General features: G+C 43.4%; 1 protein-coding gene across 4 annotated transcripts in view; it reads left to right on the plus strand.

Moving 5' to 3' along the window:
* The window catches only part of ZC3H18 (zinc finger CCCH-type containing 18), a 51,490-nt gene that overhangs the window by 26,813 nt on the left and 11,575 nt on the right, over window positions 1–13,102 (plus strand). For all 4 annotated transcript variants that reach the window (XM_042437799.1, XM_042437801.1, XM_042437802.1 and 1 more), the window contains exons 10-12: window positions 6,310–6,510; window positions 7,165–7,290; window positions 10,598–10,699. In XM_042437799.1, coding sequence (XP_042293733.1) covers window positions 6,310–6,510; window positions 7,165–7,290; window positions 10,598–10,699 — 429 coding nt within the window. The remainder of the gene's footprint in view (window positions 1–6,309; window positions 6,511–7,164; window positions 7,291–10,597; window positions 10,700–13,102) is intronic.

Here is a 13,102-nt window from a genome sequence, read left to right on the forward strand (position 1 = left end):
CAGCACCTGGTATACATTGGCGGTCTCCTATCCAAGTACTACTCATGGTTGACCCTGCTTAGCTTCCAAGATCAGACAGCATCTGGTGCCTTTGGGATATAGTTCAATTTTTGGATTGGTAGCCTATGTCAAGTCATAATTCAGTTTGCAAAATGGGGAAGCTTTGCAGAAACTGGAAGTTCATTGATTATTGAACTAGCATGGCTAGTTCAAATGCTGCTTCACTTTTGTGGACCTGTTTGAAAGGCAGCCATAGTACCCCCAAAGAAAGGATGTCCACAACCTACTTGTGGCTAAGCAGGGTCAGCACCTGGTATACATTGGCGGTCTCCTATCCAAGTACTACTCATGGTTGACCCTGCTTAGCTTCCAAGATCAGACAGCATCTGGTGCCTTTGGGATATAGTTCAATTTTTGGATTGGTAGCCTATGTCAAGTCATAATTCAGTTTGCAAAATGGGGAAGCTTTGCAGAAACTGGAAGTTCATTGATTATTGAACTAGCATGGCTAGTTCAAATGCTGCTTCACTTTTGTGGACCTGTTTGAAAGGCAGCCATAGTACCCCCAAAGAAAGGGTGTCCACAACCTACTTGTGAATTACAGTATTCAGCTGCAAGCAGAGAGATGGTCAGAAAGCCTTCAGAGGGTTTGGAATGCAAGAGCTTCTGAAAAAGCAGAATATTGTTTGTTGGCAGGAATATCCATGCAGCTGTAAACCTATTACAGTTTAATCCTCCAGATGTTTTACACTTCAGGGCCAAGTTGGCTGGGGCCTCTAGGATTTGGAAGATCAAAGTTTGGAGACTACTGTATTAGTGCATTAAAGCAAGGATGGGGAAAGTATAGCCAGTATGGACTCTGGACTCTAAAGCCCCTTCTTTAATTTTTGGTGAGATTTTTTTCAGGTGACTTTTACCAAAAGTCATACCACACAGACACCCATGGGCAAAACCTTGATTCAACAACTCCCCATCTTTTGGTTCCTTTGGGGCAATATTTTGGCCGAAGTGGTAACCATAGTTGATACAGCGTAATTTTTGTTTGTCATTTTGACTGGGCTTTGGCCAAAACAGGAGGTGCTCCTTGGCATTGTTGGGAAGGGGGAGCATCCTGCACAGCTCTTGTTGGAAATTGGTCCCTGACCTCCTCACAGTTGCTCCCACCCACGCATTACATATTCTTCTTTCACCACCCCCCCCAGTCTTGAATTCAAAATGCAATTGTTTTGGCTAAGCAGGCTTCCTACTGGAGTCCTTCTAATTGTCCCACTAGGGAAAGAGCATCCACCCATGGCAAACGGGAAAGTGTTAGAATGAGCTCTGCCGCCGGAAGGGAGTGGCAGCAATCAGGTAATGCAACTGTAATTGCATGACTGTCCCTCACACACACGCATGCAGTCATGACCTTGTGGAGGCAAGAAGGTTTAGCAAGAGCAGCGGATTCCTCACTTGTCGTTGGTCCCCTCTGGATGAGTCACACAATGGCCTTCCCTGGTCCAGGGTCCCACCTCCACCTCCTTGGATGATGCTAAGAAATAGTCTTAACTACAGGAAATAACTAGGCTGTAGTGAGTAACAGTCTTTTTCTTCCAATATTGCTCAAGGAACTGGGCTAGTACTTGGTGCTCTCTTAACTGTTTGGAGTCTTATCTCACCTCTTCATATTCTGACACACAGTAAGCCAGTTTTGCAAAGCTTGTGCAGTTATCTGTTTGCATGAAGATGCACTGTGTGCTACCCAGTTCATAGTTTGATTTGGTTTTAATTTTGACTTTTTGTATGTTTTAATTGTAATATTTTAAATATATAAACCGCCTTGAGTCACAGCCTTGGGAGAAAGGTGGGATATAGATGATGACGATGATGGCAGTGATGATGATGATATCATGAGCTACTAGTGCAAGTCTTTCAATATCTGAGTAATATGACCTCGATTCCATGTCCCAGCATAGCATTTTGTCCCAATGGAAGTTTATGGATGGTTCTCTTCAAGACACAGTGTTAACAAAGTTCAGCCATTTCAGAATCAGTGATGCTAAAAGGCTTAAGGAAAGGCAACCATTTGAAGAAAGCTTCTGCTATAACACAGATTATTTGGGATGGGATTCAACGACCCAGGGAACACCACAAAAAAGACCCTCTCTTACATGCCCACCAGAGTCATTGACCATAAAGGCCTGCAAGGCTGATCTTAAAGCATGGCTGGGTTTGTAGTGGTATATATTGTCCTTGAGATGACCCAAACCCATGATTCTGCTCACACTTGTCAGCATCCTATCTCCATCCTTGCAAGTATTATGAGCCCCATTCGTCCTCTTAGTCTTTGAGCTAAAAGGCCCCCAGTGCTTCTGAGGGGTCTCCAAATTCCTCAAAAATACAACTTGAGAAGCGTTAGACCAGCCCTTTGATTAAAGTCAGAGGTAGAAAGTGGATAGGAATGGCCAAGTGCTTTGGAAATGCTCAGAGGGCACCCCAAGTCTCCTCCCCATCTCATACGGCTGGCGATTTGGGAGGACCGAGTTTCAGGGAAGTATTCCAAGTTTGAGAAAAAGAGGTCTTGTCTTGCAGGTAGCAGCCTTTTGCTTGACTACCAAGACCAACTAAACATTGCAGATTCCTGAGAATAACATAACTTATTTTGTGGTTCAGATCAGCATCAGGCCTGTTGATGATTCAGACCACAATCTTATGCACTCTTCTCCTGCATTAGTCGGGCTTACACCTGGGTAAATACCTCTAGAGTTGTGCCATAGCATACCTTTTCTCTTCATGAAGATGTTAAAAGTGCTTGAGCTTCATTTCACTGATCAGTTGACCTGATCCCATTTGATGATCTCATGGTCCAACCCCAAGAAACTTTTGTTTATGTCAGAAATTTCTTTGGGGGACAGAGCAAGCCAATAGAGAGTAAAGGTAGAAACGGGAGTCTGCAATTCCAAAGAGAAAGCCTTTCTTTTTTGTCTCCCTCTGAGCTCTCAAAAGGAGTTATTTGGATCTCCAACCTCTTTTATATCATCATATTTATCTCTCTACTGATACTAATGGTGTTTCATAACTGTAAGACTTGTAATTCACAGCAATAGTTCTGTCATTGTGGGGCCATTTGAAAGTTCCAAGTTGTGAATTAATTTTCCAGCCTTACAGATACTCCTTCTGGCTAAATGTAATTAATGAATATAAATAGAGGTGCTAAGGACAAACGTGTTGCATTTGAGGGGGCAATAAGTGGTGGTGGTGGTGGTGGTTGTACACCGTCAAGTTGTTTCTGAAAATGATGACTCTAAAGTAAGGATTTCCTTGGCAAGGTTGCTTCTGATGGAGTTTGCCAGTACCTTCCTCTTAGCTTGATATGCTCAAGTCTCCCCGCAAGTTTCCATAACTGAGCAGGAGTTCAGACCCTAGTGTCTGTGAGTCCTAGTCCAGCACTACACCATTCTGGCTGACTGTGTACATAGTCATCAGCTTGAAATGATGAACTGGGAAATCAGACTCTTTATGTGCCCAATGTAAAAGCATCTCAGGTTGCACCTATAGCACATTGAGGCAAAGAATCTTTTGTGACCCTTCAACAGATCACGAAACCGTTCTGTGATGCTCGAAAGCCAGTTTGTGACTCAGTTGTACCCAATAAAATTATTGCTCGGTGCTGTTTGTGTTCCCCCTACCTTTTTCTGGAACGTCACAGTCATCTGCATTTTAAAATCTGTTTTGAAGTCTGCTATTGACATTTTTAAAGGGCACGTACATGTTTGTTCAGAATTACCTTACAAACTTCTAAATCTGGCCTGAGTTGCGTAACCGCTTCCAAATCTTTCATTTCCCGTTGTCAGTCCTGGGAAATCTACCGTGATGTCAGCATGTCACCTTTCTTAATTTAATTTTATTTTAAACTTCCTTCCTAGTCTTCACAAGCCGTGGAGTGTTGTCTTAACACTCCTCAACAGCTATGCTCTCATTGAGCCTTCCTGTCTGATAAGAATAGTCCGTCAGTGGAAATGGCTGCTTATGTCACCTACAGAAGAAGGGGGAGAGTAACTTTCTCAAAGCGGAAGTACCATTTCCCTGGCTGCATCCTCCTGTTGCATGATCATTTGCATTAAAACAATCCAAGGGATTTTTCTTTTCTTTCTTTTCTATTCAGTTGCTCTGGAAAAACTCCAGATTTCTCTTCCTTGGTTTGCTCACCAGAGCAAAGCAAAGCATGATTTTGCTCATGCCAGATCTCTAAAGCGACAATGTGGTGTTTCCCTTCTGGCAAGAGTTTTCTTTGCCAAAATAACTTCCCTGGTAATGCTGGCTTTGAGAACTGAAATCCTCTCCCCAGAGTTATGTCTCTTTCACCAGGACAGCCAGCTTTAAAAAAGAAAACCTTTTAACATTTGCAGCTGATGCTCTGGGAATGTTCTTAGACATGCCCAATGCCCCAGGGCAGTCAGACATTGCCTTTTGGTTTGGATTACAATCTCGGGCATCTCTGCAACTTTGCTATAAAAATCTTAAGAATCTGTGTTAAAGAATGCTAGTCCAGGAAGGAAAGACAGAGAACCCTGAGTTTCTTCTCAATCGGACAAAGAGGGTGGTTAGGATTAAGGTATGAGAGGAGAGATGAGGAAAAGGGGGGTCCAGGAGATAGGGAGCAGGCTTTGGGAAGGGGATAATATCCAGAAGGAACAATAAATCTCGGTTCCCATCCTTGGTTCACATTTCTTTATATGAAGTTCTTTTAAGCAGTGCTTGAGAAGAATGCTGAGGATACTATGGACAAATGGGTCCTAGAACAGATCAAGCCAGAAATTTCCCTAGAAGCCAAGATGATTAAGTTGAGGCTGCCCTACTTTGGCCACATCTTGAGGAGGCATGACATTTTTGAGAGGGGTATGAGTCTCAGTTTGTGTAGGGGGTCAAACCCCCGCCCCCCCACACACATTCCCCAAAGCTGCCCCTCTGCTCTATAGTGTGCTGCTTGCATTCTGCTTTAAAGGTTTTAAAGTTTCAGTGAGGCCCATAGTCTTGATATTTTAAGTGGGAGCTATGAGTTTCCGAGGGGTCAGCTTTGAGGCCACATGCTAGAGTCTTGGCCTGGATGCGTCGTTGGATGTGGGGAACATTCGGGATTCTAACTACAGCATATTCCTTCATATTTATTCATACAACTTACTGGCAAAGACATAAAATCCAGAGGTGATTTAGTTCTGAGCTCAAGTGACTGTCTGCATGATCCAGTAGCCCCTGGAATTTAATGACTGACAAGTATTTGGGAACAATGGGAAATGAACAAAGGTTTGGATTAAGGGAGAGCATGGGAGGTGGCAAGCTGCATGTGATTTGGAGTGTTTAGAGTTGGTACATCTTCATCACTCAGGTGCCAGAGAGAGAGAGAGAGAGAGAGAGAGAGAGAGAGAGAGAGAGAGACATATATACTAATTATTTACACACACACACATACAAACACAAAATTGCCCTGAACCTGGATTTTTCAGTCTTCAGCAGGCAAAGTCAGTGGTTTCCTGGACAGTAGTTAAAAGATTTTGTGCTTTCCATCAGATCTCCATTCATTAAAGCGGCATCATTGCATCACTTTCCCTAGCCAGATAAAGAGCCCCTGATTCCCCTTTTTCTTTCACAACTGGTCTAGCAATACAGCTCCAAAGGGTTTGGGGCTTTTTGTTTGTAGATGTAGTGAAAGCACAGCAGTAGAAGAGCTTCTCCAGCATTAATAAAAACAAAACTTTTTTTCTATAGATTTCCCATGGATTAGTTTGAGTAATAAAAAGCACCCTGGGGAAGGCTGACACATTTCCACAGTACTCCTGTGTTGTTTCCTTTCACAGCACCTCGAAAGAAAGTTTTTAATATTCTAGGGATTTTTGTCTGTCATTGTTAGCCCTGAATGCAATAGTGGTTTGTAAAGCAAGCACTTGTTGTTGTGTGCCTTCAAGTTGTTTCCAGCTCATGGTGACCCTAAGGCAAATCTTGAAGATATTACCATTTCAATTGATTTTCAATGCTGAATGTTTCTGTTTTAAGGAATCTGCTTTTTTAAGATAACTTGCCTTTCAGTTTTATTGACATTTTTATTTTTTATGATCTGTTCTGCCATTTGTATGCAAGTTTATTGCTTCCCCCTGTCTCCTGCAAGCTTGTTGGAATGATTTTTCAGAAACCCAGTAATGGATTAGTTCCTTCTCTAGAACCAAGCTCATCTTTTTGTTTGTTCTCAAGGAGCGGGGCAAGAGGGGTTTGTTCTATTACCACATAGTCCCGAGAGGGTCTTTTCCCCCTGGCCATCTTTTTGGGTCCATCTTTCAGCCGCCAGCCTGAGCCACCAAAGAAGGATAAGGACGTAACCACAACCAGCTCATCTCACTCCAAGAGAGCAGATGAGTGGAAGGACCCTTGGCGCCGATCAAAATCTCCCAAGAAGAAGCATGGGATGTCCGCCTCTCCCAGCCGTGCTCGCCGGCGCCGGAAAACTTCAGCCTCAACAGCTTCTGGCTCGGGTTCTTCAAGGTACAGTCTCCAAAGGGTTAACAACAGTGATGCAAGGGGATTTCTTCTAGTGAGCATATTTCCAGGATGGTGGCCAAGACCCTGTCCCAACAAGAGGCTGGGAGAGAACCATGTTAGTTAGAGATGGGGGAAATAAGGTGAACAGTTGAGGGGGACAGTATGGAGCTCATTCCTGAGGGTGAGAGCACAGAGGCAGGTTGGTTTGGTGTTCTTCTAAGAAGAGGGCAGATGAACAATGACCATGGTCCTTTTGGAGTGAGTGGCAAAGTAGCCCATGCCCCAGGAAAAGTGGACCCTAGGGATCGGTTTTTGTAGCAGAGTGGAATGAAGTGCTCACACATGGCACAAATACAAAACAGAATGAGGAAAGTATGACTCTCCCCAAAGCTCTTAGGCCCCAACCCCCAAAACTATTTAGCCACAAATACAGTCAAACAAGATGCTGCAGCTCACAGGAAAGAAAATGGCTCTCATTCCCTCCACAGTTGCCTAACTGTGACCCAGAAAAATCTCAAAGGAGTTGAAGAAGAGCCTTCATATGAATGAATGCATGTGAAGACATGTTTTTAACCTAATGGTAACCAAAAAGAAGAATTTGTATATGGCGTCTTTTCTAACTGCTATGTTGTTCCCCACCCTCTCTTTTTCTTTCAGGTCATCATCTCGCTCCTCCTCCTATTCTGGATCTGGTTCTTCACGATCGCATTCTAGATCTTCTTCATACAGCTCCTACTCTAGTCGCTCTTCCAGACACAGTTCCTTCTCAGGCAGTCGGTCCAGGTACAGTACTGGTCTTTCAACCTGCCAGCAGCTGAGAACTTCACTGCCAGTTGTTTTGTTGGCCCTTCATCAATCAAGGGAGTGACCAGGGCTGAGCTTTCTGAAATCAGACTGCCAAGATCTGATTCAAATATTTTGAACTTTCAGTATGAGCCAGTGGTTAGCTGGGGCTGATGGGAGCTGCAGTTGTGTGGGCAACAAGTTGCAGTTGTGTGGGCAACAAGACTTTGGGGTCTTGTGGAAATTCAGGTGATCTGTAAGGTGCTGATACAGAATCCTAAATTGGAAGAGACCCCAAGGGTCATCCAGTCTAATCCCTTTTTGCCATGCAGGAAGTCACAATCCAGGCATTCCCTGCGACAGATAGACATCCAGCCTCTGTAAAAAAAAACTCTCCAAAGAAGGAGATGGTGTAAAGAAATAAAATGCATACTAAAAACAGGGTAAAGTGGAGACAGGGAGCCTCACAATTGCTGAGAGCCAACCACAGAAGTGAGATGTGAATATCTGAAAGTGCTGGGAATCAGGTCCCATTTTGGCAATAATACATCTTAGAAAAGTTGTTCTACAATGACCAGAATCCCTCTGCCAGCATGGCTGGACTGATCATGCTGGGCAGGATATTCTGGAGGTCATCTAAAAGGTTAGCTTCAGAACAGTTTTCCCCAGTCTCATGTCCTCTGGCTGTTGATTTAGCCTCTACCCAAAATCATCATCATCGTTGTCATTGTTATTATTATTTGTATCTCGCTCTTTTCCCAGAACTGGGACTCAGAGTGGCTTCATAATATTAAAAACATGCCCAATTTAGAAGATGGCAGAGTTGGGGAAGGCTTGGAATTAGAGTTTCCCCTCCCCTCCGCAGATCCCATTTGCAAGCCCACTAAGTCACAAGTGTGATATATTGACCTGTTAGCAGGTTTAAGGTTTCAAACCCTCATTTGGAATCTCAAATAGATGTGGTTACCGCCACCGCTGCTGCGTGTGAAAGAAATGAAAGGCAATTTCCTTAGCAGGCACAGTGCCAAACTGTACTGGTTGATTTTATATGTTTGAATTGGCCACTGCTCCTGTAGGATGATAAATGAGTGATGAAATGCCCACACAACAGAAATGATCTTCTTTTTAATGGAAGAAGAAGAAAAGAGAGAGTTGTGTAAACAAATCGTGGCAGTCTTATGATCTATGAAAGAGGATTTCCTTCAAACAACGGAGGCAGGTGTGAAGTGGCAGTGCTTGAATACTGTAAAGACAAGTATTTATAGCATCTTATGACTGCCCAGGAATCTCATGATGCATTGATGCAAGCAGCAATTGCTGGTCCTCCTTTTCTTCTTCCTCCTTCCCCTACTCACCTGAGTTGTTCTCTTAGCATCTTCAAAAGCAAGTGAACAACTTGGGAAAGCTGATTTCCCTCTGACAGGAGAAAGATTTAAATTTTAAAGAGTGGTGGGGAGAGTGTGGCCAGTTGGCTGCATGTGGTTTCCAAGGATATTTTGAAGCGCGGTATAGTGGTTTTAGCGTTGGACTACAACTCTGGAGGCCGGGGTTCAGATCCTCGCTGGACCAGGGAAACCCACTGGGCGACCTTGGGCAAGTCACATTAGAAAGCTAATGGTGACAAACCTCCTTTGAGGAAATCTGGCCAAGAAAATCCTGTGATAGAGTTGCCTTAGGGTTGCCCTAAGTCAGAAATTACTTGAAGGCACATAACAACAAACGCACACCCCATTTTTAAAAAATTGCCCCCCAAATGCTCCAACCTCTCCCTACCCAGGTGGCATGGAGAACAGTTTTGCCACATTTTTGAGGGGGGCAGCCATTTTTGGCTGATAAAGAGGGCTTTCTCTCTCTTTTTTTAACAAGAGGCTCCCTTGAGAAATGGTGAGATTGGGCCAGTTTTTTCAATGAAGAAAAGAGTTATGAGCCAGAGGTAGTCAATTCCAAAGAAACGTGGATTGTATATCTTTTGTAGAAACACACACCACACTATTACTTAGAACTGAGGGAGAAGGAGGACTCCTATTACTGGTTTCAGTGCAGGGCACACAGCTCAGGTGGGCTCTGCTCATACCTTGCCCTTCATACTTTGTTGGGCCAATGCCCACCATGTTGGTTTAGCAGTGTAGGAACTAGCAAAGTGCGACACTCTTGTTTGTCTGCATTTAGCACTCAGGTTATTTTCCAAATAAATATGCTGATGACAGACAAGGAGCAGAGAGAATGGAAAAAAGAAGTGGGGCATTTGTAGGATTAGGTGCACTTGTGGGGCAGAGAGCCAAGCTGGGTGGTGAGGCACCTCCCCTGATTACTGGAAACCCTGGCAGGCGTGTTCCTCCATTTTATTATTATTTTTATGATGTATGTCCTCCCCACATGTTTGGTAGATTTCTTCCTGCCCTTGAAGGGCTTCTAACTCTAATTCTTTCTTGCTGTGTTTTGGTTTTTCCACAGCACACATTATCTCAGAAGTAGGGTTCTGGGGCTCAGTATCTCCATTGTTTGTGGGCATAGAACTCAGGCAGCCTATGGACATGTCACGACAATTGCTTGGCACATTGAAGAGTTAAAAGCAATCAGTGATCTGGGGAGGGCTTCCAATATAATTTGGATAACCAAGAATTTAAAAAGAAGGAAAACTAAATTTTAGTTATAAATACTTGGTGGTTAACCACCATCAAGTCAACACTGAAACTGGAAATGCAGTGGCATGAACAATACTGATTAGTATTCAATTATATATCTTTCCACTTGAGGTTCTTCACTAGTTGCCTGCTAATATTGGCGCAAACAACCACCCCACCCCTGCCCTATTGTTTGGTCTTGGCCAAGTATTATTGGATGATTTAATGATGCCATCCTCCTTATCCTGTAAGAATGGGTCTGTTGCCTGCCCTTATTACATTTGCCTTTAAAAACCGGCTTTCCTCATGTAACCTTTGCTTTATTTATGTTTTAATAACAAATAGATGTAACTTGTCCGCGAAGTTCTGCCACAGTAAAGTTCAGGAAGTCGTTCACTTTTGTAGAAACACTTTAAAAAGTGATAAGAATTCATTCTAGTCATTTTTAAAAATAAACTGCTGCTGCTGTTTTGTAACTATCATGAGCTAATCTGATCTCATAATTAGCTTATCAGACCTGTTGATGGTGCTGTACTGATAAAATTTAATTGCTTTAAATGTTTGATGGGTCAATTAACCTGATCTTTCTGGGCCAGTCATAAATGAACCCCTAGTTTGAAGGGGCTTCTCCTGCCTTCACCTCATGATCTCTCTTGCTCTCTCTCTGTCGTCTAACTTTGCAGGTCACGATCTTTCTCATCTTCCCCATCTCCTTCTCCCACGCCGTCTCCACACAAACCTGTTTCCAAAGCTAAAGGAGAGGCTGCAGCACCTGTGGCAAAGGGGTAAGTTAACATATCTGTTCTGGACAAGGCACTCTACCATGAAACTTCTGTCTAGGCTTGAGAGTTTAATTATTTGGAAATCTGTCTGCAGTGTTCTGTCCAGTGGCTGCTGGCCAAGAGATAAGTCCCAGGAAGGCAAACATTCCATTGATGAATTTGGGAGGGAAATTGTTTGGCAGGTGAATGCACTGATATTAAGGACTGAGGATTTGTTTGGTTAATTCTTGCATGATGTTATGCTCTAGACACAATACAGTTTATGAAATGGATCGATGTTCTGCTTAAATATCCTCAAAGGGAAATAAATGACTCGTAGAGTGGGATCCTGATAATGACATTGTTGTCATTGCTGTGTGCCTTCACGTTGTTTCTAACTTATGGCAACCCTAAAACAAAAGCCTGTCACAGAGTTTTCAGGTCACTCAGTGGGTTTCTATGGCCGATTTGAATCCTCGTCTCCAGAGTCATAGTCAGACACTCAAGCCACCATACCACATTGGCTCTCAGTTAATGACATATGCATGCATGTGTCTCTTTTTGTGCAGAGGGGCTGTTCTCTGGCCTTTTGCACCCCATCCAAAACCTCCTCCACCCACCTTCCTCCAAAAAGCACAAGGTCTTCTCACCCTCCCCAGCTTCTGACAATTCCCCTACCCCCCAACAATAGTTCTTTCAACATCCCAGCCAGCACACACCACCCAAAACTATCTCCGTCATTCATAGGATCATCCATCCACCCTGTCCTTAAACAACATCCTTCTTCCTGCGTTTGTCCCTCAATGACCATATTTAAAACTGAACATGTCACCTCATCACCATACCCACAAGTTTTGTATTTCCATGGCTATTTATATAGTCTGATTATAAAGGTCCTTCCTGGGCACCAGTTTATTTTTTGCATCCGAGAAAGTTGACCAGGGTCCGAAACACACTGCAGTTTGAGACCGCTTTAACTGGCTCAGTGCTAGGGAATCCTAGGAACTGTAGTTTATTGTGGCACCAGAGCTCTCTGACAGAGAAGGCTAAATGTGATCTATCATAAGCTGAGATGAGAGTGAAGGGCCCAGAGTGGACTTCAGGGCTAGGGAGGGATATGAACCTGGATTTCCCTGATGAAAACCTAAGCACCACAGCACTGTGCCTCACCAGTAATTCAGATAATCTTTTCCCCTTCCTTCCACCTTTTTCAAAGCTGATGGAATCTTAAAACCATTTGGGGATAGTGCCCCTTAAAAGAGGTTTATGGCACCACTGGGACCTTTCCTTTTAGGATTTTTTGGTAGAAAAGTGCAGGATCTCTCAGTGGCTTTCATGTCCAGAGCTAGGCTAGGAAGGTGCTTTCCATCAGATCACATTTGTAAAGCGTGGTCCTGTGGTATTGTGGCATCCGGGCGTGAATTAAAACAAACACAACAGTTGTGTATACTTAAATATTGATTTTGAAATAGACGTCATCTTGCTTCCCTAGAAACATGCATACACACACACACACACTCACACATCCACTCAGCGTGATACATGCCTAACATAATGAAAAAGGTCAGACACTGAAGGATGCCTTCCTACCTATAGTTATTTGGGTTGTTTTCTAAGAGGCCTGCAGCATTGATTAGCATCTTGATTAGCTAACAACAGCAAGATGACACAATTTACAGAAGGCATGAAAATGATGGATTTTGGGGGGAGAAAAGTACCACTATGCAGGTGTTCTGGGTGACAGTTCCAAGCACAAGGGGCAGCAAGTTTGAAAGGAAAGGGCAAGAGTTGCTTGAGGAAGTAGAAGGTCTTCAAAGGAGTGCTGGAGCTTGGAGAAGCCACATTCACCCCTTTTTGGTGCTGAAAGAAATTTTAAGGACCAAATAAAGCCTGCCTTTGATCAAAGGCACTGAGTTCTGCAGAGTGTTGCCTTTTTCCAGAGCAGAGTTAGAAATGCAAAATAAATACAGTGAGGCCTTGCTGTCCACTGGGGTTTTGTTCCAGGACCCCACATGGATATCAAAGTCCATGCATGGATGCTCAAGTCCCATTAAATACAGTGGTATAGTGAAATGGTGTCCCTTATATAAAATGGCAAAATCAAGGTTTGATTTATATATTTATATATACAATTGGCCCTCCCATTTTTGTGAGGGAACCATTCAGACCCCCTCAGCGAAAACATAGGTTCACACTTATTCAATCCCCATAGGCTTGATTAGAGGGTGCCCCCGTGCCATTGCAAATAGCGGAAGTTGCCCCTCCATGTATATTTAAGGGTGCGGATCTGAGATCCGCACAGTAGGAGTGTGTGTGTGTGTGTATCATATCTTCTCAGATTTTCACTTTGAACACATGTAGTATTTTAAAGGTGTAATTTTAATTTTACTAGTTGTTTATGTCACAATTGCCATTACTTTCAGTGAT

The sequence above is a fragment of the Sceloporus undulatus genome, chromosome 8, assembly GCF_019175285.1.
Source record: "Sceloporus undulatus isolate JIND9_A2432 ecotype Alabama chromosome 8, SceUnd_v1.1, whole genome shotgun sequence".
Lineage (NCBI taxonomy): Eukaryota > Metazoa > Chordata > Lepidosauria > Squamata > Phrynosomatidae > Sceloporus > Sceloporus undulatus.